The sequence below is a fragment of the Fringilla coelebs genome, assembly GCF_963513975.1.
Source record: "Fringilla coelebs genome assembly, chromosome: 3".
NCBI classification, from domain to species: Eukaryota; Metazoa; Chordata; class Aves; order Passeriformes; family Fringillidae; genus Fringilla; species Fringilla coelebs.
The window spans coordinates 66,372,371-66,394,726 of NC_140030.1; the positions used below are offsets into that span (position 1 = coordinate 66,372,371).

Below are 22,356 nucleotides of genomic sequence, written 5' to 3' on the forward strand. Positions count from 1 at the left end.
TATCTTTTTCCCTAATGCATGGTAAGTAAAGTTTAAACTATGGCTTTGTACTTTATGATATAGACTAAGTCTCACTTGAATTTCAACTCCTGCACTTAAGCAGGGAAAGAAATCCACATTGCCAGTATTTATTCTATTGGATTTTGCTACTGTTTGTATATGTAATATCCTTTTCTTTAGAAGAAAAAAATACTACCAATAAGAATAATTACAGTAAAATAGAATAGTATACAAAAGAAGTTTACTTATTTCCCCTTTCTGTTAGCTTATAAATGCTAATAAATCTTTCTGACAGAAGTATAACTTCAGATTTATAAAACAATCATGAACTCACATTTTTGCAACACTTAAGCAGATGTCAAAAGCTAAAAGAAGTAGAGGTGCTTGCATGTGAGAAAGATGTTATTTCAGGGGAGAGGCTGGTTGGTACATTACAGAAACAGCTCATTTTTCCTGTTTCAATACAACATCCATTTAAAAACAGATTTTGACAATTTGACACACAACTGGCTCAGCTCCAGCTAAAGATGTTCTAAAAGAAAAACCTGCTGAATAAGTATCTTACCTGTCTTCCCAGTTGACGTGCACAGATTGGACATGGTTCTGGGTTAACTCCTCCAGTAGTTTTGTCCTGAGACTATAAGTTAGAAAAAAATAGACAAGATTTGTGTTTTGTTATTCTATATTTAAAGTTTCTAGAAAAAATGAATAATGAAGCCCTTAAAAGAAAAAAAATCAAACCAAAACACTGTCTGAGAAAATTAAAAACATATCCACGTACTCAAATCCATCTTGAGGAGTTAAAAAACATGTAACTTATGGTAAGCAAAAGGAGCACTTGTCATTGTGCAGTCCTTCTGAAGGCATCTGCAGCTCTCTAACAGCTCTGAAAAATCCTGGTAAAATACAAGCTTCAAACAAGAAACTCCACATATTTTCTATCAGCTTCACATGGTTGCAAAAACACTTAATTTTGCTTAATTATACTTACTTTAACATAAATGCACTTACTAAAACACTATGATTAAAATAACATGTAATACATGGATACATGGAGGTTGTCTGTTTTGCCTTTTTTTTTTTTTAAACACTCATTTAAACTCCAGAAGTGATTATCCTTCTGTTTCAGGTAAGCTCTTAGTAAAATACCAAAGGTATGCAGAGACATACATAATTTTATAAGGCTTCAACTAAACATGGCCCAGTTAGTTTTAATGAAAACTTTGCACATCTAAAACTATTTTTATAGTTTAATGAGCATGTAATTAAACAAGTAACTAAAATATATAATGCAATAAATAATTTTATGAGCACATAGTAACACAAAGCACACTGAATTTCAAAATGTAATCAATCTTCACAGAAAATACAATTTCTGTAAGATGGAGGTTTTAAATAAAAATAATGGTAGGTTTCTTCCCTTCCACAGGTAAACACAGTACATCACTTAGATATAAGACCAAGGAACCATTAATCTTACTTTCTCCAGATTAGTGAGGTACAGAAGTTGTCCTAATTTCTTTTGAAGCTGTGATTTGGCAACTGCCTTGTCATTCAGGAGTTTCACTCGATTTTGCTCTACCTATGAAAGCAACATTAAATATGTGTTAAAAAGGGGAAAAATAATTAAGTTTTACAATAAGGCTTAATTTAATTTTTTTTTTTTTTTTGCGAAATTCAGCTGAGTAATTTACTGGCAACAGATAGAAAACCAGCTCATGCTGGAAATTTAAGATGTGCTTGTCCCTAGGAAAAAATTGAATATCTATTCCTTTTCTATACCCAGTATGAACACAGCACCATGAATGGGCTGAGACACAGAAGGCACACAAAATTACTTTTTATTGTTTTATTTATATTATTGTTTCTTTACAGAAACAAAACTAAATTAAAATAACACAAATTTTTAGAAGTTTTTTTTGAAATTTCTTCAATTTATCATCTCTTTTCTTATAATTGTGTATATATATATATATATACACCAGAATTAATTGCTGGTTCCAAAAACAATTTGTATGAGACAAATTATACTTCTTATAAATTTCCACTTTTTATTTAACCTATCCAAAGACAGAAACATCAACCTGACTTTTTTTTAGATTAATTACAGCTGATAGTGGAGAAGTTTAATACTGCAGAAGAGGCAGGCACCTGAAGGATGAAGACCAAAGAAATGGGTGTTTCTTTTATGGCTGCATATACATGCATAAATCTTAAGACTTTATTAGGTGTTTGTTAAGCAAAGTGCTCCTTTTAAAAATTGTTTTAATACAGAGATGAAATTTATTTCCTTATAGAAAGAAGCAATTTTACCTAACTCAATCTCACAGAAAAAAAGCACAAAACGTGTCTATAGAAAATGCACTTCTGCTGGTTCAAAAAAAATTTAAAAGGTTCAATCAACCCAAAATTTTCTCTATCATCATAAACAGAGTCAGGGGTAGCTCAGAAATTTCAAAATACTGAAAAAAAGATTTTTTTTAGCTATTTGTGAAAAGTATCAATATGGATAAGGAATCAGGTCAACTTAATTTTCCACCCAGCTTGGAAAACTGGGCAATTGTGGAGAAAGGAAGTTGCTGCTCCTGAAAGGGCAGCAGTCTCTTGGAAACATGCCACTCTGACAGAAGGCTAACAAAAATATATCAAAGTAACAGTTACAAGCTCAAAATGGCCCATGTACTCAACCTAGAAAAGTTCTATACTCCACCAAGCCTGTCTGAAATGAAAACAAAGACACATTATAGACATTATACATAGATCCAGATGTGGATTTTAATTTTGTAAGAGGTAGGTTCCCTCAAAAAGAAACCATTCTTTCCTGTCCAGTACTCTACCTCATGTGGTTCTATAATGTGGAGCACTGGTGGATTTGGTTTTGGCTCATCAGGGTGACGCACTCTCAGTCGCTCTGTCGCCATTGCCAGCTCATCAATAGCAGACACGTGATCCCTAAGGACCATCCAATACTCGTGAAGTAACTGTAAGAAAACCCCAAACAAGTGAACAGCAAAACTGAATTGATTTACACTTACAGGACTCTGCCATACAATGCAAAATGAAACGAGAGAATCTTTTTGGAGGAAGAGATAATATTTCTTTACAGCATTCAGCCATAACAACAACTAATTACAATGGAAAACAAGCAGTATAGACATCATTTTGCCTGCTCTCTTCTCCAGCCTCTCTGGATAAACAACTAGAAATAGCTGTCGCTCGTTTCTTCTACAACAATTAGTGTTATAATAATTAATGCAACTAAAAATTCAGAAACAAAATGCCTTGTAAAACAAAAAAAAACCCCTGCTGAATAAAAAAAATAGTTATTACACAGAGTATCATTCTCATAGCTCAGTGTATATTGGAGCAGTACAGACCACTGAATCAGTATTTCCAAGTCACAACAGACGGAATCATAACACTGTCTTCATTCTCATTGGTATTTTAGGCCCATCTTTTGTTTCCTAATATAAAAGCACATGAAAAAACTGTGTTCCTTCTTCACAAGACTGAAGGTAACCTGAGTTACAGAATGGAGCAGTGTTGGATTTGCTGAGTCTTGTTACATTCTGATTCAAGTAAACAGATGAACACATTTAATTATATCTTTCTACTGTCTTAATAGATGCAATTACATTGCTTAGTAATTTGATTAGTAGCCAGTATAGCTTTTAGAAACTATTAGCTCACATATAAATAATTTAAAATCAAATCCTGTAATAAGCACTGTGGAAAAGGCTGGTAGGCAAAGCCTAATTTCAGGAATACGACTTAGATGCGCTAATATTCAGCTGCCATTTGTTTATAATAAATTAAATGGACCACACAACTGTTTGATCGCCATGTAATTTACTGTACCTTATATTCCTTTTTCCATGCTTCAAAGAGCTCCAGGAATACGCTCCCTTCTTCGGTTACCCTAGCATCCATTCGGTGAGCTTTGGCAAAGGAAAGAAGAGCTTTCAAAGCACGCTCAGTTTCACTGGTTGCCCAGAGCCCTCTGCTTGTGGTGGGCAAACGGTCATCGACAAGCCCTTCTTGGTCTTCTATCATCTCCTCGAATATTGCCATTTGGCCTTTAACACTTCAAAACAAACCAAGCACAGCACTTAGCACTGATTTTGTACTTCCACATCCATCTGTACTTATTCATCATCTATTTCAGCCTTCTTATATATGATTATAGGATAATGCAAACCAAGGAAATATAAACAGCTGTTTTATTACCTAATCAAAAGCTTGCTTTGAACACAGTGACCTCAGTACCAATCCTCAGGCCATTCTGTCAGCCCCAAGTTATCTATAGCTTTTGTAAAGGCTTATACATCTAAATCATCTTTCAGTAGTTATTAAGGTCATATTCATTAAAAAGAAATCAATTCTGACTTTTCATATAAGCAAGAATTACAGTTAAACTCGGATGCAAAATTTGCTGTGTATTGCACTGTGAAAGAACAGTACAATTTCCCAGTTCTCTTCTTGACAAATAATGCTAATTTTAAAATAATCCATTCTTCCTGATTTCAGCAGTCATGAAGCAACAGAACTCCCACTGGTAAAGACTTCTTAAAATGTTTTCTTAGTAACCTCAAGACTTTTCAATCCAACTTTGACATTGTGAGGGATATGAGAGAAAGAAGTCCAAAAGAAAGCATGCAGAGAGCTGTAATCTATGTCTTTCAGTACTGCCCACTATGCACACTTCTCTGACACCCCGTGCAGGTGTCACCCTTCTTTCAGCTTCATCCTGTCTGACATCTCTCATTGTGACACTGAATGAGGATGGTATAATACCACTTGCAGCTGGACTGCAAATAAATATTTGCACAAATAGGAGTATGTGTTAACTTGTATTTATACACATGCTTTCTGAACATGCCACCACTTCATTTCTGACTATGGTCATATTATAGTGGCTTGAGAGAAAGTGACATGTATTCATTCCTTGGACACCATTTCTTCAAATGAAATTTACATAGGAAATTAAACCTAATAGAACTACTATCAAAGCCATCAGCAAGAAGTCTCTGTCATTGGGTGATAAACTTATTTCAGACAACATAAACCAATCCAACTTTCACTTTCACTTTTTCTAACAGTGAGAAATTTATAAAGCTATGAACTTACCTATGCATAAAGAGCTTTGACTCATATTCTGTGAACAATTCATCAGCCTTACAAAAGACACAGCTGCAACACAGAAATTGAAAACAGATGCACTCAAAATTTCAGACACCATATTACCATAAACCCCTATTCCAACCCAAAAATCTACACAAAATTCTTTAAAAAGAACAAAACAACAGTCATATGTACATCAATATAGCTGACACTAGATTTCATAAAAATAAAACCAAAGGTTATGATTCTAAAAAATAGATCTGTGATACCTGTGTGCATACAGCTCCTGAGTACATAATAAAGGCTTTATGCTATTTCAAATAAAGGAAATTTGAGTGATACACATCTAAGGTATATTTTCTGTTTTCAAGACCTACTTGTTAAGTGGCAGTCTAACAGGTCGCAAATGGCAGATAGTGGCAGCCTCAATAACCTGCTTAGAAGGAGGCCCTTCTAAGTTTTTCACTGCTTCTCTTACAATCTTCTGGAACTTCTTCACTTCATCCAGCTGGGTTGTGAGTAGGTATTGAAGGCCTCTGCAGTCACGGAATCTGATATAAGGAAAAAGGGAAATTACTGTACACCAAGGCACAAAATCCAAACTTGACTCAGTATTTTAAAGTAGAAGAGAAGTAGCTCAATAGCAATCTAGGACAACATACAAAGTTAGTACCACGAGCAAATGCTTATTCCTACTACATGCAATGCTGTCAGAAATCACTCCAGTGTATCCCCAGAGCTGATGCCTGGTATCTTTAGAAAGACTTTCCAAGACTTGAGAGGTGTGGCCAAATACTAGTAGTGAACCTCAACCTGCTGGCCCACAAAGCAGATCTACTAAATGGAAACCACTGCACATACAGTCTTACTTAGGTCTGCTGGCCAACAAAATGATTTTCAATGCACCTGTGCAATTCACAACAGACACATAACACATCACAAAAATATACTTCATTCAGCAAGTTAGCTTTCAAAAGTTAAATTTATTAAATGGACAATAACAGTAAACTATTCTCCTAAAACCTAGCTACCTAGATGTCTTTTATGATTGGAGGGGTGTTGCAGTAATGAACACAAACAGGAACACAAGTTAAGCACTTTCCACATTGTGTTTTTCCTGAGAGCAGAAGTCTCTTGCTGAAAGGAAGTGCATCATTCCTACAAGGTCTGACATTGATGTACAAGACTGTGGTTCCACACAATATGAAAAGTTTGATCCAAAACATACATTTTGTACAGTGCAGAGAGCAAAGCACAGGTTTAGCACTACTAAAACTTGGCATTCAATATAACCTACTTCAGTGATATGCATTTTAAAATAACATAGACAAAGTTTGCCTAACCAGGTAGCCTGAAAATAAATGTAAATTGCAGCCACAAGTCTGCTGTTAGTATCATCAATTACCAAATAATACCAGCTTTATAAAAATCTCCCTCACTATAACATGGATTAATCATTGCCAGTACTCAATTCAGAGTACTTGTTGCTTCCACCATTGACCAGTAGAACTTGATACAATATTTTTTCTTAAGTTTTATCTCATATGCTAAAATAAATTGAAAAGGAAGTAAGTTTTATCCCTGTGTTATAGAAGAAAGTCACAGATAGCTTTTCCAAAGTTATACAATCAGTAAGCAGCAATTTAAGAAGATGCTTTCTAAATACCTCATTTCAATCAAGGAAAAAAAAATAAATCAGTGTGACACAAGCTAACATACAGATGGACGGATAGGCATAGAAGTTTTGCATGAACATGCAAACAATCCTTTCCCCATATTTATTTTGACCAGAATGTGATGCTATCATTCTCAAAGAACCCTGACATGTTCATATCCAGACTCCCAGACGGGCTGAGGTTGGAAGGGGCCTCAGGGTGCTGTCTTGCTCAAATGCTCTCCTCAAGCAGGGTCACCTAGAGCTGGTTGCCCAAGACCATACCCGGACAGCTTTTGAGTATTTCAAGTACGGAGACCCCACAACATCTCTGGGCTACCTGCTCCAGTGCTCAGTCACCCTCACAGTAAAAAAGCATTCCCTGATGTTCAGAGGGAACATCTTATGTTTCAGTTTGTGCCCATTGCCTCTTGTGCTGAAGAAAAAAGAGGTTGAGGTTTGTGTCTTTACTTAGATTATTCAATAGAATTATGTTAAGTACTGAAAATAAAAGATATATTTAGTTCCATCAAGAAGAAATTTCAATCTTTTGGAACCGTGATGGCAGAATAGTCAGAGTGGAGGACACATCTTTACATATGGAATTAAAAAATGTGTACCTCAGGTATTTAAATTTATACACACATTTTATAAATTTGTACACAGATGTACATACATATATTTATATATTTCAAAAATATAATAAAAACGTATTTGACTAAAACTTGATTCAGAAAGATTGTATTAGAAGCGTAAGTTCATGTATCTGAGAAAATTGCCTGAATTAGACCACCAGAGCATTGTCCTTCCTATGTCTCCCTTTTCTGTGATGAACTTACAGAACTTCATTCAGAATGTACAAGAGGAGGTTAGGAGAAAAGGGTCTATTCAATCCTAAAATTAAGGGGATACCTTATAGCTTTCTATATTTATCTAACTGGAACATACAGAGAAGACTGAGTCAAACTTTTGTCAAAGGCAGCTGGCAAAAGAACAAGAGACAATGTACACATGATGCAACACAGGAAATATTAACTAGGCAAAGTAATTTTAATGTCTTTTTTTTCCACCAAGTGGGCCAAATACTGGAAAAGGCTTCACACAGAGACTATTGAATCTCCCTCCTTGGAGATACGTAACAGGTCAAATCACTGTGCAGCTTTACTGGATTGAACAAGCATGGGTCTGGATCTTAAGATGGGGGTTGATTTAAGCAACCTCTGAATGTCCCTTCCAGATTCATTACTCTGTAATTGAACCCAAAAAGAAATGGTATACTGTTGTCTTGAACATGAAACCAACTTCAAATTCTTTGCTCAGAAAAAGAGTGATGCTATTTTATGGTGTTACACAAGGATTTTCTGATACTGTCTGTCTACTTTCCATTTAAGCAAGCCAATTTCTTTTACAGGTTACTCAATTTTAATGTAATAAACTTTGAGTTCTTCTTACTCAGCAGTTTCATGAGTATAGGAGACTATAAAACCACAGTAGAAAATGCAGAAGAATGCTTATCTAAGCAAAGAATGCTTATCTAAGAGAAAACAGTAATTTTCTTGCTCTTCTTTCCAAGTCTTCTATCTAGTTGTGCTTTTTTCAGGGTCTGGTTTTGAAACATAATTGCAGTCCAGATGCTCTGAAGCAAAAATGTCTTCTATCTAATTGCAACAGCTAGCACAAACTAGTAAGAAGACCTGAGCAGATTCAGGTCTGTATTTAACAGCCTATTTCAGTTATTCTCTTACTTCTCTGCCATAGAGAGTTTACTTGTCTCCTGTTTGTAGTTGCAGGTTATTTCGTTTTGCACACGTTGAACAAGCTCCTCATCGATGGCATACTGTATTGCTGTCTGGATGACATCCAACCACCAAGGAGAACCTGAATGTATCTGTATGAAAAACAAGAGATTTATCCTTGAACTTTCAACAGAAAACCAATCTACTCATTGCAACATAGGCATATACTGATCTTTAGGTCACAGTCAAACACAAACTGGCTAATTCCATGAAAAGTGGAGGATGAGAGTGTGATTAAAAATATCCCGTCTTCTAACATGACTAAGAAACTGTCTACATTCTCCACACCTTTATATTCCTTCAGGAGAATCAGATTCATCAAGGCTATCTATACAGAACAGTCACACAGAGATACTGTGATCTCAAAGTTTCTTCCTTCTCTCTCTCTCTCTCAAAAGGAGATAGAGATCATTTAATCAGAGAAAGCAAAGTTCCCTGTGAAATTAAGAGAGCAACATTGAAGTGACCTTGTAATTTTAACAGGGGAAAGACGATAAACAGCTAGAGTTCTGGACAAAAAGATGAAAAAAATATTCTTTAAAAATGCCAAAAGTCAGAGACAAAACATTTAAGAGGTACGTGCCTTTCTCTGAAGTTCCCGAATGGTTTGAAGAACTGGCTGTAAAGCCTGATGGGCTTCTGCAACTTCTGCGTTGGATTTACTCATATAATGCTGTCGGAGTTGTTCTGCCTGTATGGAAATAAGACTTAAGCTATGCACAAATCATATCTGTGAGGAATACTGCAAACATAAAACCTCCCCAACTACCATAGTACTTTCAAGTGGTTTCCTATCTGTGTGCTACCCACCTTCATTTGTAAGCAATATTTAGCAATTTTTTTTTTTTCATCTAGAATCCAGCATCTATTAGTTAGCCACAAGAAACAAGTGAGAAGACAAATCATTATAAAGATACTAACTGTGCAACTTTGCTTTTGGGTAAGCCAGAACAACACAATAGGAATACAATGTATTATAAAAGGGAACTGGAATATAACTCAGTATTTCTACTTATGTGTGTTGAATAAGCAAACAATAAAAAGATCCCAGAACAGTCTGAGAACAGGACAATTGAACTTACTCATAAAATATACTCATAATATAAAACTTACTCATAAAATAACAAGAAAGGCTTATGTATGTAGTTAACTCAAAAAAGCGATTTCTTTTGAAATGAAAATAATTGTTGTTTCTTTTGTTAGAGAAAATGCTGAAGGGACAAAAAATAAAAACATGCTCTACAATATTTATGTAAAAATGAAAGATGTTTACCTCTTCTGCAAGTCGGCTATCACGCAAAGTTGGGGGAATTCCTGGGTGCTTTGCCAACAATTCCATCAAATTATGTGTAGAATGAAGTCTCTAAATATACACAAAGTCAAGAGCAATCATGAAAAAAATCCATTGGAACATCCATGACAGGAAAGACCTGAAGAGCAATGAAAGCTTACAGCAAGAAATTAGCATGAATTTAAAATCAGTTTTGTCTTTCTGCTAATCTGAAAGCATCTTATAAAGAACAGAAAGATTCCTTTCCACATTTCCTGAGATAGGAAATGACAGGAAATGAAGTATTAAAAAGACCTTCTTTAACATCTCAAAAGCAAATCAGCAGGCAAGGGTGATACCAGGTCATCAGATCCTACGCCATACTCACCCTCCTAATTAAAACAGCTCTTGACTATTATGAAAAACAAATTATCTCAGAGCACTTTCTTTGGTGTCTTTTGGAATATTCTGAGGAAACAATTAATTTAGCCTATCTAAAGCGAAATAAAGTGCAAGGAAAAGACCAGATACCAAGAGCTATAATAATTTTTCATATTTTTCATATCTCTGAAATAAAAGATACTGAAAAACACATGACCTTTTGGTATACTTTAAGGGAAAATAAATTTGATTATTAATATAAGGAAACTCTGCTCCTCTTCTCTGGCTTCACTCTTTGTTTCTCAAACAAGACCAATAATATTATGCTTCCTCCACAGCTCCCACAAACTCATAGTAATAACCTCCACCATCATAAACTTGTGCCCTTCTCACATCTGGATTCTCTTCACCTCTTCCCTATTACTATTTCAGTCACTCAAGAGGACTGGCCAGCAGTGATTTGCCATTATCCCAAAGAGCTAATTCTACACAACTAAGAAGACTTAACAGAAGTAAAATTTTATTACACTAAGGCAACATTAGTCAGCATATATTTCAAGGGGGAAAAAATAACTTAATTGGATTGTACAATTCAGTAGAACAATTTAATTAACAACCTATGCACAGCTTAACAAGTTTAGGCTAACACCTCTGTGCCAGGCCAAAAAAGCCACCAGGAAGTCACAAAGGAAATGGCGAAATCAAAGAAGGACAACGGAGACATCAGGTGACCGCATGCAACTTAATCAAACAATAATTTGCTCATAGAAGCAAGTAAAGAAAGAGACAACTGATCTATGTGTCACTAACATTTTCAATCTCTTATTATGCTGAAGAAAATTTTGGTCAACTAAGAACTGATAGTTCTTGAAGAACTATAAATATGTTACTTAGAGAACCATGACTTTTTCACCTGGAAAATATATTAATATTTTTAAATGGCATTCAAAAGGCATGAAGTCAAATGCCCAAAGAGAAAAGGCACTTCAATTCTTTTCCATGTTTTGATGTCCTTTTATCTTCTGCAGTCTAAATATTTTATTATTCTCTGTCATTTGGCACATTACTACCATTCTCAGTGCAAACCCTACATTCTGTAATTGCAGGATGTAATATAAGACTTAATCTGAGCAGTCACAGTCACATGCACCAGACTAGGAATTCAGCTTGTTAACTGTACAGAAGAACAGCAGGTGGAGATCATACACTGCTCCAGGGACATCAAGAAAACTCGCAAGCAGGTTTTTACAAACACAGTAGCTTTTTTTCTTTTTTGTCAAAAAAAAAAAAAAAGGGAACATGAAGGTCATGGGACAGATTCCTATCTAAAGATTGTGATCAAAAGATTGTTCTTAACACATCGGGCTGAAAGAGTAATTCAGCATACCACTGGAATGAAGAAAAGACTGACCTGTTAAATTAAATCTAAAGCATTCCAGTTCTTAACTATGTCTCTTTACATTTCAATGCTCACTCACTTGCAAGGAATCTGTTTTGAGCTTTTCTTTGTGCTCTTCAGATGATCTCAGTACTTCTCTGTACAGCTCCGCAGCCAATGCATATTCTCCTGAATTAAAAAAGAGTATCAAAAACACAGACACATTGTGTTGGTTTTTAAATATACACACAGCTATGACCTTACAAGTGTTACATTACTTGTAACATACTAAGATGTTCTCAGAGAGTCTATATATTAAGTGCCTGTCTTCAAGCAATTCTTTCCTAGTCATTCCTCCCCCCCAAAAATTGGTAAAAGACAGAATATAATATTCTACAAAGACAAATGCTGTTTTCAAATTAAATATCTTTTGTGACTGTAGGATCTGTAAACCTCTTAATCTTAAAATATGTATTCATAGTTGCATTAATCCAAAAAAATCTCATGTTGCACTTAAAAAAAATCATCTACAATTCACTGCAGTGATGCATTTCTAAATTTGCACTGTAAATTATTCACTCTCCCAGTCAAAATCATGAAAGTTATGTCATACTTCAGAAATGCAGAAATGATTAGGTACATGCAGGGAGCGCAACTACTGATGTAAGCTGCCAGCATCACAATTACTCCTCAGAAAATAGCTTATATCAATTAAAAAGAAATACAAAATTGAAGTTGTGTATGGAAAAGCAGTGAAAAAATAAATCCATCTTAATTTGCTTTTCTCAACTGATGGAAATTTACTCAGCCAGTAATACTCTAAGAGACTCTTAAAACATGGAGAAGCACAGAGAAAAGAAATGCATAGACAGATAAGAGAGTAAAACAAAAAACATCATCCTATCTATGTGGAAGTGTAACAATTCTATGTCAACAAGATTTGCTGTTTCTTACATTGAAAGAGTTGCATTTGTAAGGTGTAGTCCCACCATATAGGATTGCAATTACTAGAAACCGGCCAAAAGCTTTGTGCTGAATTTGATAGTTTGAAGCTTGCCAGGCCTCCCTTGAATTGTTCTTGACCTGCCTGAACCTTTTGCTTGGCTTAGCTGTGATAGCAATTTCTGTAACTCACTAGGTGTCTATGGCTAATTTTTAGTATATTTTTAAACTTCTGTTTATCATTGTGTGGTACAAACACAGCTTTATATAGACAGCAGTAACAAGCAGTTATTCCATGTAGAATGAGATATTAACAACTACCACAATGATGTAGTGTAGGGAAATACAGGCCCAGTAACAATAGCAGAGGCTATTGACAAGTAAAGATATAGGATGCAGTGTAGAGTACAGCCATGGGATGCTAAGAGATGGTGCACAGGCTTGGCAGTGAATAAGAAAGCCATGGCTATAAACAACTCACCCACAGTCAAAGAAATGCAGACTTAGAGCTGGACAAAACTGGTTTTAGGGGCAACAAAGAGAACAAAGAAAGAGTATGTAACATTCATAAAAGGCATCATGTTCACTAAATTCGGTGTTTTCATGGAGCTGCAGACCAATGAAGAAAGAGAAAGATGCAAACATGCTAGCAAACATAAAAATGACCCTCACTGGACTCTTGTGTGAGGAAGAAACCATCAACACAAATATCTTATTCCTACTGATGAAGGCAGTGGCAACTGCCAATTGCACTGCCACCACATCTACCAAGCCATTGACCTCAGGGTCCAGATGAGCCTAAGTAAAAAGGTGAGCAGAAAAGCAGGACAAGTAGAAACCATTGTTTCTGTCTGATTGTTACTCTTTTCTTTTGCCTGTAGCAATAAATTTGGACTAATAATAGACCTATAAATGTTCAATTATACAAAGATTAAATTCATGGCCTCACTTTTATGTAAGGTGTGCTTCCCCCTTCCTGATAAAGAAGACTCAGTGTAAGGGTAATACTGGGGGAGGAGTTACAGACCAGAACTCTGCCTCTTTTGTCCTGCTTTTGTTTCTCATCAGATGAAATTTTTATCAATCTGGTTTTCAAAACAGGCCAAACATAATTTTTGCTACTAGCGCACTGTAGAAGCATTACATCTGTATGTAACTCTCTTTAAGCACTTAACTGTATCAGAAACACTTATCTCCATGCCTCAATTGTAACGAAGTATTTCAAACCCACTAACTACAAATTAAAGAATCTGAATATAGTCCTTCTGTGAGGCAAGTAAGAGAAAAGGCAGTTTGCCCGTTCTCTTTGAAGGAAGACTTTGACATGAGCTGGAAAAATTCAAACAGCATGTCAACTTTAGAAGAACTTGGAAAAGTGGCATTTTTACACATTCATAATTGAGTAATTTTAATTTATTTTTATTTTGTGGGACACTCAAGATTCATATAATTATTTTTGTTTCTCATTCAAAGCTTTTTTTGCCTTGTAATTCAGACAAAAACCAACATTGACAGAGCTGTCTAATAGGAGCAGCAAAAGGAATCTTAGCAGTCAGCATAGCAGTTTGCATGGCTAGGAGCACAAGGGAAGCCCAGAAAGCAGTACTGATAAAGCAAAAGCAGGTTAAGTACAACTACACAAGTCTGACTTTTTTTAATCTCCCAGTACACAGAGATGGACCCTACAGCCCTCTGGTCCTACCTTTAATGATATGGATACCAGCTAAGCCGTTAAGAGCACACACCAACTGTCGGTGAGCTTCTTCACACTCTGTTCGACATTTCTTTTGCAGAGAGGCCAACAGTTCCTCCATGGTCATGGTGCTGAAAAGGAGAGCAAATAGCTTGAATGTGAAACAAAATCACAGTACTAGAAAAGTAAGAGGGTCATGCAAAGCAGCATAGCAGATTATTACATGCATCCAACACATTCGTTTTTGAGATTTTTTATTAAAAAACCTCTAGCTGTCAGATTTTCTACCTGCTAGAGTTTTAGCCTAACTCGAGTGTGTCCAGAGGTTGCCATCTCCTGGGACACCAGGAAATAAGGAGCAAGAAGAAAATTTGAACTCGGTAGAATAATCCTTCATGGGGCAATATATTGTTCTCCTTCTGCTAGAGGTGAACTGCAAACAAGCAAAATAGACCTCATTTTGTCAAAAGCTGTTCAGATGAAAACAGCTATGACAGACTACACTTCTACCCTCTGCTACCAATCTAAACACAAAACACATGAAGTGTTAATGTAAAGAAGAAAATGTATGAGATGAGAACAGAGAAGACTAGAAAAAATCATTCTAAACTTCCTTTTCTACATTTGTCATAACTGCAGATTATGAGAGGAATTTTACCAGAAGAGAATTAGCTTCACATAAAAATACCAGAAATTAAGAGAAAAGAGAGAAGCAGGAACAGAAATGAGGAGGATGCAAGAAGGAAGCTCGAAGGGTACCTTGGAGTAAAGCCATGCGTTAAAGAATCAGAGGACTGATATGAAGAGACAGGAAAGTAAACAATTGCAACAGCCTACAACAGCTGACCTAAGGCTGCTTTTAATATCAATTGCTGCTGTTAGACCAGACACCACTCCTCTCCATTGAAACCCTGCTCCTCAGCCTCATTCACCTTCAGAAGCATTGGCTATTTGTTGTTCAGCACTGTGGAACAGAGTACTGAACTCTTGCAGTGACTGGGCTCAAATGATGCTGGAAGGATGCCCTTCACTAAGCCTTTATTTTACCTTCTTAGCAACATTGTTCAGTTGCAGAACCTGATTCTTGGTTTTATAGTAGAGTGTTACACCAGAATCAGCTTTAAATTAATATAATCACTATTCATAATTACTGAATTCTGCAAAGGAAATGGTAAATACACATAACATATGCTGATACTTCCACCATTGCTACTTACCTTTTATTTTCAAAGCCATCAGCAGTTCCAAGAAAAACTGTTACAGCAGAAGGATGTACACATAAAATATGCAATTTGATACACAGCCTGAGACTACCAACTAAGGCAAACAGAAGGGGTTTTTACTCAGTTAAATTAGGAGAACCTAGTAAAATCTCATTTGAAAGCTTTTTTTTCTGAGTAGATCTTTTTTCTGAGTAGATTTATTGCCTTCACTACACAGATGGGAGAAAAAGGTCATCTATCATAGAACAGAATATGCTCCAAACTCAGCTTTTTAATCCAGGACAATGTCTCTTATCGATATGCTCCAGCATCAACTTTCTTATTGCAGGAAATTTCTCTTATTCATCAAAGGTCCTAGCAGAGAATTTCTTCATTATTCTCCTACATATAACCAAAGACAGGAACCAAATCTTCTCTCTATTCTGAGAATGTCCACTGCTGCAGTCAAGTTTGGGTCACAAAAAAAAGGTATGTAAACAGTGCTGGGAATTGACCTTTCTCTGTACACGTGATTTTAAGAAAGATTTAATTTTCATTGCTGGCTTCTCATTCAGTTACTATGCAGCTGTCATTGTGCAATCATTCCACCAAAATCAACACAGCACGAAGCTGTTCCCACCATACTCTGCTCAGTTTACACATATTTAATTTATACTACACTGGCTCATTTTAATGCAAATAATCTTGTTTGATGGGTGGGAATATTGATTTCTCCTATGTTTGAGTCCCTTGCTCCCACATCAGCAGACTGCCACAGTAAGTGCTACAGCACAGTGTCTAACTATTGGTCTCTGCTCAAGTAGGTGCAAAGTCAGCTTCAGCTGCTTAGGCACTGCAGGTGCCCTGTATAACAAAGAGCACGAGTAGGACACAAAACTTCTAACAAGGATTGAGACTGAATAGAAAGGATGGAATAGGAAACAGTAGCAATAACACTGGCAGTGCAGAAAGTCGAAGTTCTTCCCTACCTGTAGCTTAAAAAAGAAAAATAAACATCACTTTGAGAGGCTGAAAGTGAAACAGCCTGCTCTTCCACAACCTCCTTCTAACTGACTGAAAAGATAGCAGCTACATTTCACAACAGGACTGGCAACATGATTTTTTTTGGTCTAACAAAAGCTGAGACCAAACTGGTACTTGCAGAGCACTTGTGGGGGTAGATGATCTTGAAAGCATGCAAATAGAAGAGCATTTGTACAGCTTTCAAGTTTGGATCTATATTTACAAATTCTGCAACCTCACATTAACATTTTCTTTGAACTAAAGTATTATTCCATTCTGTTGATTCAATTCTTTCACTGTACTCATTCATGAATGTGATCTTTGTACGAGAGAAAAAAAAAAAGCAGTGGGCTTATTTTAAAACAAAAAAAGAATCTGTTTTGTTTTACACTCAATCTGTTACCTGCAACACTCTAGTCATAGTAAGGTTAGAATGCCACTGGAGAATCAAATGCCTTCAGTACTATGTTCTTTAACACAAGAATTACACTAATGAACCCACTGTGCCTGTTCAGCTTCTGAGGTCAGAATACCCTGGTGTGCCATAGTCACACATTTAACTAAAGAAGCTTAAATTAGGCTTATTTCAGGACTGAACAAGAAGTTGCACTGCTGGAGACAATCAGAGTTTTGCTTTGAATAAAGTAGGCTATTCAAGAAATGACAGAAATTCACCTTTTCTGTAGTGGCAAGAACTCTCCCCGAACAGCTTGTGGGTGACAGCAGGCCTGCCTGAGCCGCAGCAAAGGGTACAGAATAGAAGTCACAGTCCTTCTATCTAGGCTGCTAAGCTTAAGAGTCCAGTCTGAAATCTTCCTGAGTTTTGCCAATGCATCCTGGCAGCACACCTCGTGCTGGCGATGATAGAAGTGTCTCTCCACAGGAGAGAAGTGAAGCCAGTGTATATTTTCTGTCTGAGGGGGGATTTGAATCTGAAATTAAAAAAGAAAGTAAGTAATTTGCAAATAAAACTATTGATAAAAGATGTTCAGGAATTCTAAAACTTTGATTTACTTGGTCAAGCACATCCTTCTTTGCTGATCTCCACATTATCTTCGCAATTAGACTGTAGAGAGGTCGGGGATTTTTCCTGCAATAAGGTCGATATAGTAGTTGGTCCCACCAATGTTTGACCCAGTAAGGATCAACTCCGAGAAAAAGGACTAATCCATACAAATCTGCCAAGAAAATAAAGTGTTTGTGTTTTAATACTTCACAATACATCTCAAAAAAATTAACTGTCATACAAAGCCTATGAAGCATAAACCATCTCCATTCTGGCCTTTATCTTTTGCACTTGTTTTCCAGTCACTTCCTCAGCAAAATATTTAATTTGAGGCAGAGGACTGGGTGGTGGAAGGTGGGTGTTCTCTCCTTTAGCTCATTTTTGATTTCCACACAACTTGAGAGAATTTAGCTGTTTGTGAGACACTTTCCTAATTTCAAGCTTAGCAGAAGAGAGCAAAGAATTTAAGCCTATTCAGAGCAGAAACAAGAGGCAGAAATTACATGATTGCATATGGTTAACTGGGTTTGCCAGGTTTTTCTAAACCAATATTGCTCAGCATCATTACTTCAGAGCCTGCTGTGCACCAACTGTCTGCTGCCCACAATCCTAGAAGGGGCAGCAATTCAGAAGAATTTTCACTTCTCTACTAATGCATAAGAAATTAACAAAAGACACTTCAATTGTTTTCTTGCTAATTGAGAGAATACATCTCGCTAATTCTGCCTAATTCAGAAACCCGTCACTTTTTGGAATTTAAGGACATATTGACTTTAAGCGTCTGCTTTATTCCTACTGGAAAAATACAGAAGCACACATTTAAATGCTGCATGTGGATACTGCAGAAACAGAGATATATGATGCTATCTTCTAGTTCTTGAAAATCTGGTAGCTACATTCCTTATTCTGTTAGCTTTATTATAATTCAGTATTCAGCTGAAAGCATCAAGACATTCACCAAACACATCATGGACCAGAGGAAGAAAAATCCTGGGAATCAGTTCTGTGCAAGAAGCAATTGTTTACCTAGAGCTCCTATCCCACTGCATTACAGCAGCAGCGGCACAGATTGAAATGAGTCAGCAGTTTTCATCCCTGAAGTGATGGGGGCTGCCTTACAGTCTGTCAACATGTATTATGAACTGTATGATATTTCAGATATGTATTAAATCAACACTATCACACACAGGGCCTTGAAGGAGTTCATCACAACACTAAAATCAATCACTTCTTTCTGCAGCTTTGCTTTATTAACACTGTATTCTCACAACTATTACACGTATTTATAAATTTAATTCAGAATTCCATTATGAATTAATCTGAAATATTGTTTTTTACAACTTACTATCCAAACAACAGTCCACAAATGCTTACATTGATTCACCCACTTTCAAACACATTGCCCCAATCTGTACCATATATTCCAAAATCCATCAGTGAACATAGGGAGACAAAGCAGTTAGTCAGCTCCCTTTCTTTTATTCTATCTCTGTCTGAAGCCTGTCTACAGAAACTGAGCACCACACAAAAAAAAGACAAGATAAATGTCACCTGCTAACATACAGCTACCTACTTCACACATCTCAATTCATTAGTCCTTACATAAGCACTAAGGACTGGAGACAGTTTCATAAGCTTTAGCACAATTTTTAGGATTTATATTCATGGCAGTGGATGCCCACAGTAGTTCATACAGAGCTATGCAAAAAGCAAATACAGCTTTGCTTGCTGTATTTGACAGTTCACAGGATTCTGTAACCAGAGCAGACATCTGCTATAGAGAAGGGTTAATATTTATCCACTCCTCTAAGTGAAAACTGAAGAACACACTTGAGTCAGCTATTCGACATACAGCTTCTCTGCTCCCCAAAGTATTTGTCTAACTCAGGGAGACAAAAAGATTTCAGCTCTTCAATATTTATATTGATCCATGTATTGATGGCTTTATTATCATGCTTCAAGTTTATGGCTTACAAAGTTAGAGTACCTAGTGAATTCAGAACAAAACTAGCAGACATTTTAACTGCTTCAAAGCCCCACCTACTTATCAGCATAAGGAAAGCCCAGAGATCACACTGCTACATAAAATCTCACCTTCTAATCCTCGCTGCACAGGAGTGCCACTGACACACCAGCGATTGATTCCACTCAAGCGGAGTGCCATCTCAGCAGCCTAATGAAAGGACATAGAACCAATGGTGGGAAAGGAAAAACAGAGTGGAACACAATCTGACAACGTGGATCTTATTTTTGAGAAGTCTGAACATCTTTTCATAATGTACCCTTAGACCTACAAGCAGCATTGGTGCAATATATTATAAAAACATACAAAAAATTTTTGATCTTTTTAGAAGGTAACTGAAGCCTGATAAAAGCCATGTCCTCTTTCAAGTAATCAAGTGCAATTAAGGGTTCACAGAAGGCAAGCAAATAGCAAAATAAACTGCATGTTTAAAAAATTCTAAACATTAAAGCCTGTAAGGCATTATGTAAGTGGCATTTTTAGCCCAACACAGGAAGACAAAAGACTGGACAAAGACTAATTAAAATAATTCCCCCTGCAGACTGTATCCCTCGAGTTTGCAGACAGACTGCTGACAATTTTAGCTTCTAGACCCAAAGGACATATCTATGCCTCTGAACCACATCACTGAACAAGGCTAGTGTCTTGTTTGAAACTATCAAACACCATATACAACATGATGACCTAGTTCTTTAAACTGTCAGTATACATTATGTTAAGTATTTTTTGAGCTGGATATATTTCGCAATCTGCCAAAATTCCGATAGGAGAACCATTCATCTCCAACAGAAAATTCCCTCCTGAAGAACAAGGGACAAGGACAAACTACATGAGCATACTCTGAACACTAAGAGGGGGGAAGGAAGGACTCTACTATTTACAATAAATTTGTCCAAACATTTTCAAGTTAAATGAATGCATAGCCAGGAATGTCATACCTTTGCAGTGGTGCACTCAACCATTTGTGCTTCATCGAGGCAGATCCTCCACCACTCCACTGCTACCAAGGGGCTGGGGATGGCCATGTAGCGCTTCTGGTTCCTGAAGCGGCGCCCGTCCTCACTGTTGCTGTGGGGAATGTCTACGTAGTTCAGCTCGGTGCGCAGGACGTCGTAGGTGGTGATAACCACCTCCTGCTCTGCCAGCATGTGCGGCTGCAAAAAGCCGTGCTTCTTCACGCCTTGATACACCTACAGGGATTTATCAGCAACAGCACAAGAGGAAAGAAGGGAGGTAAGAATGATAAAAATGCTAACACATCAGTACAGCTAACATGTGCAAGCTTTTAGCACTGTTGCTCATATAAAAAGAAACTATTCATAAATCTGTAATCATCTAATAGTATGGGGGGAAATTAATCTAAGTAACCTAATAACAAATACAATAGAGTCATGGATGAAAAATTTGTCTAACTTTTTATGACTTTGCAAAACATTTGTTTCCTCCTTGAAGAAGAGAGGACTTCATTATTTTCTACAACAGTTATTTGTTATAAAAGTTGTTTGAAGATTAAGTATTCCATAACGTTGTATGGAACAACATTATACAAGTTACTGTTACACGTTCAGTCTTCTCCTCTCCTTTACTGCAGATCATTACCTTTCTTCTGAAAACTTTACTCACTAAAATTTAATGGATGATTAGGCAAAGACAGAAATATGCATCAAAATATATAAAAACCAGAAATTACACTCTGAGTAAAGTTTTACCTACAGAGATTTAAGAAATTTTAAAAAATACCCTAGGTAAAATACAGTCCCTGTGCACTAACAGAAACCCTTCATATTGACATTTGTTCTATCATCAGAAGTTACTTTTCCTATCTCCCTTATAATGTTAAGCCAAATCCCTTTAGAAACATACAGAAGTTAAAATAACTGCTCTTTACCCCTTGATGATCAGCACATGATTTTACTGTTAATTTCACTCTTAATCCTACTTTTTCTCCCAGTAATAATCTTCCTATACATTTGTGCATATGGCAACAATGTTTCTGCCAACTGAAAGAAACACCTGCAGATAATTTCTTTCTATTGAGCCCCAGAGTGGGACAACAATGTAACCCAGGTCATTGCACATGAAACAAAAGAGAGAAGGGGAGCTTGGAAGGGGAAGAAAAAAGAAACATATTAACCAAAAAGAGCATACTCTCTGAAGCAACCAAGAAGAAACAAACAGCCGCCAAAGTCTAATGATTTCTTCAAGTACTTATGAATAGATTTTCTGGAGATTTATAAATTGGCCAAGTTTTGGTTGTTTTCATAGCAGCAGGAAGACAATCAACTGCAAAGCAAGACTTACTGATAAATTTTAATTTCTTGTTCTATTACATAAAACCATTAGAATTTCCCATGGGTTGTAAGCAGTTGAAGAGTAAAAAACACGTCACATGCAATGCAAAAGTTATTAACATGGGAAACTGATTGTTTGAAACACCTCCATTACTTTCATTTTACCTTAACAGAAAATAAAACAAATTTTCATTTTGAAGCAACACTGAAAACAAGTCTCACGGTTGGCAGGTAAAAGAAAATGAAAACAATCTTGCAGAATGGAAGATGTCGCACAGTTGAAAGTACTGACATTCAGTATTTAAGCTATTTTATGGTCACCATGTAAATCTATTTCTGCTAATTTTCATTAAAGCTTGTATTAAACATGGACTGGGCCCTAGAAAAACTAAGTGAGTTTTACACATTTGTTAGTTCCTGCATTAAGTCTAATTGGACTACTCACACAAATAGCATTGGAGGCCTAGAATTCATCTGTATGTTGGGCAACTATGTGTAATAGCCAAAGATACTAGATATATCCTGAATACAAAGTTATATTAATCTGCTACTACTTTGTTCAAAATACAAGTGATT

At 36.3% G+C, this 22,356-nt stretch overlaps 1 protein-coding gene across 2 annotated transcripts in view; it reads right to left on the minus strand.

Moving 5' to 3' along the window:
* The window catches only part of SHPRH (SNF2 histone linker PHD RING helicase), a 47,504-nt gene that overhangs the window by 9,055 nt on the left and 16,093 nt on the right, over positions 1-22,356 (minus strand). For both annotated transcript variants that reach the window (XM_084203539.1, XM_084203540.1), the window contains 15 exons: positions 20,428-20,679; positions 19,561-19,639; positions 17,475-17,638; positions 17,136-17,392; positions 14,245-14,366; positions 11,701-11,789; positions 9,845-9,934; positions 9,155-9,262; positions 8,521-8,663; positions 5,499-5,672; positions 5,128-5,190; positions 3,859-4,084; positions 2,838-2,981; positions 1,481-1,582; positions 566-637 (listed from right to left, as the gene is read on the minus strand). In XM_084203539.1, the coding sequence (XP_084059665.1) occupies positions 566-637; positions 1,481-1,582; positions 2,838-2,981; positions 3,859-4,084; positions 5,128-5,190; positions 5,499-5,672; positions 8,521-8,663; positions 9,155-9,262; positions 9,845-9,934; positions 11,701-11,789; positions 14,245-14,366; positions 17,136-17,392; positions 17,475-17,638; positions 19,561-19,639; positions 20,428-20,679 (2,085 nt within the window). The remainder of the gene's footprint in view (positions 1-565; positions 638-1,480; positions 1,583-2,837; positions 2,982-3,858; positions 4,085-5,127; positions 5,191-5,498; positions 5,673-8,520; positions 8,664-9,154; positions 9,263-9,844; positions 9,935-11,700; positions 11,790-14,244; positions 14,367-17,135; positions 17,393-17,474; positions 17,639-19,560; positions 19,640-20,427; positions 20,680-22,356) is intronic.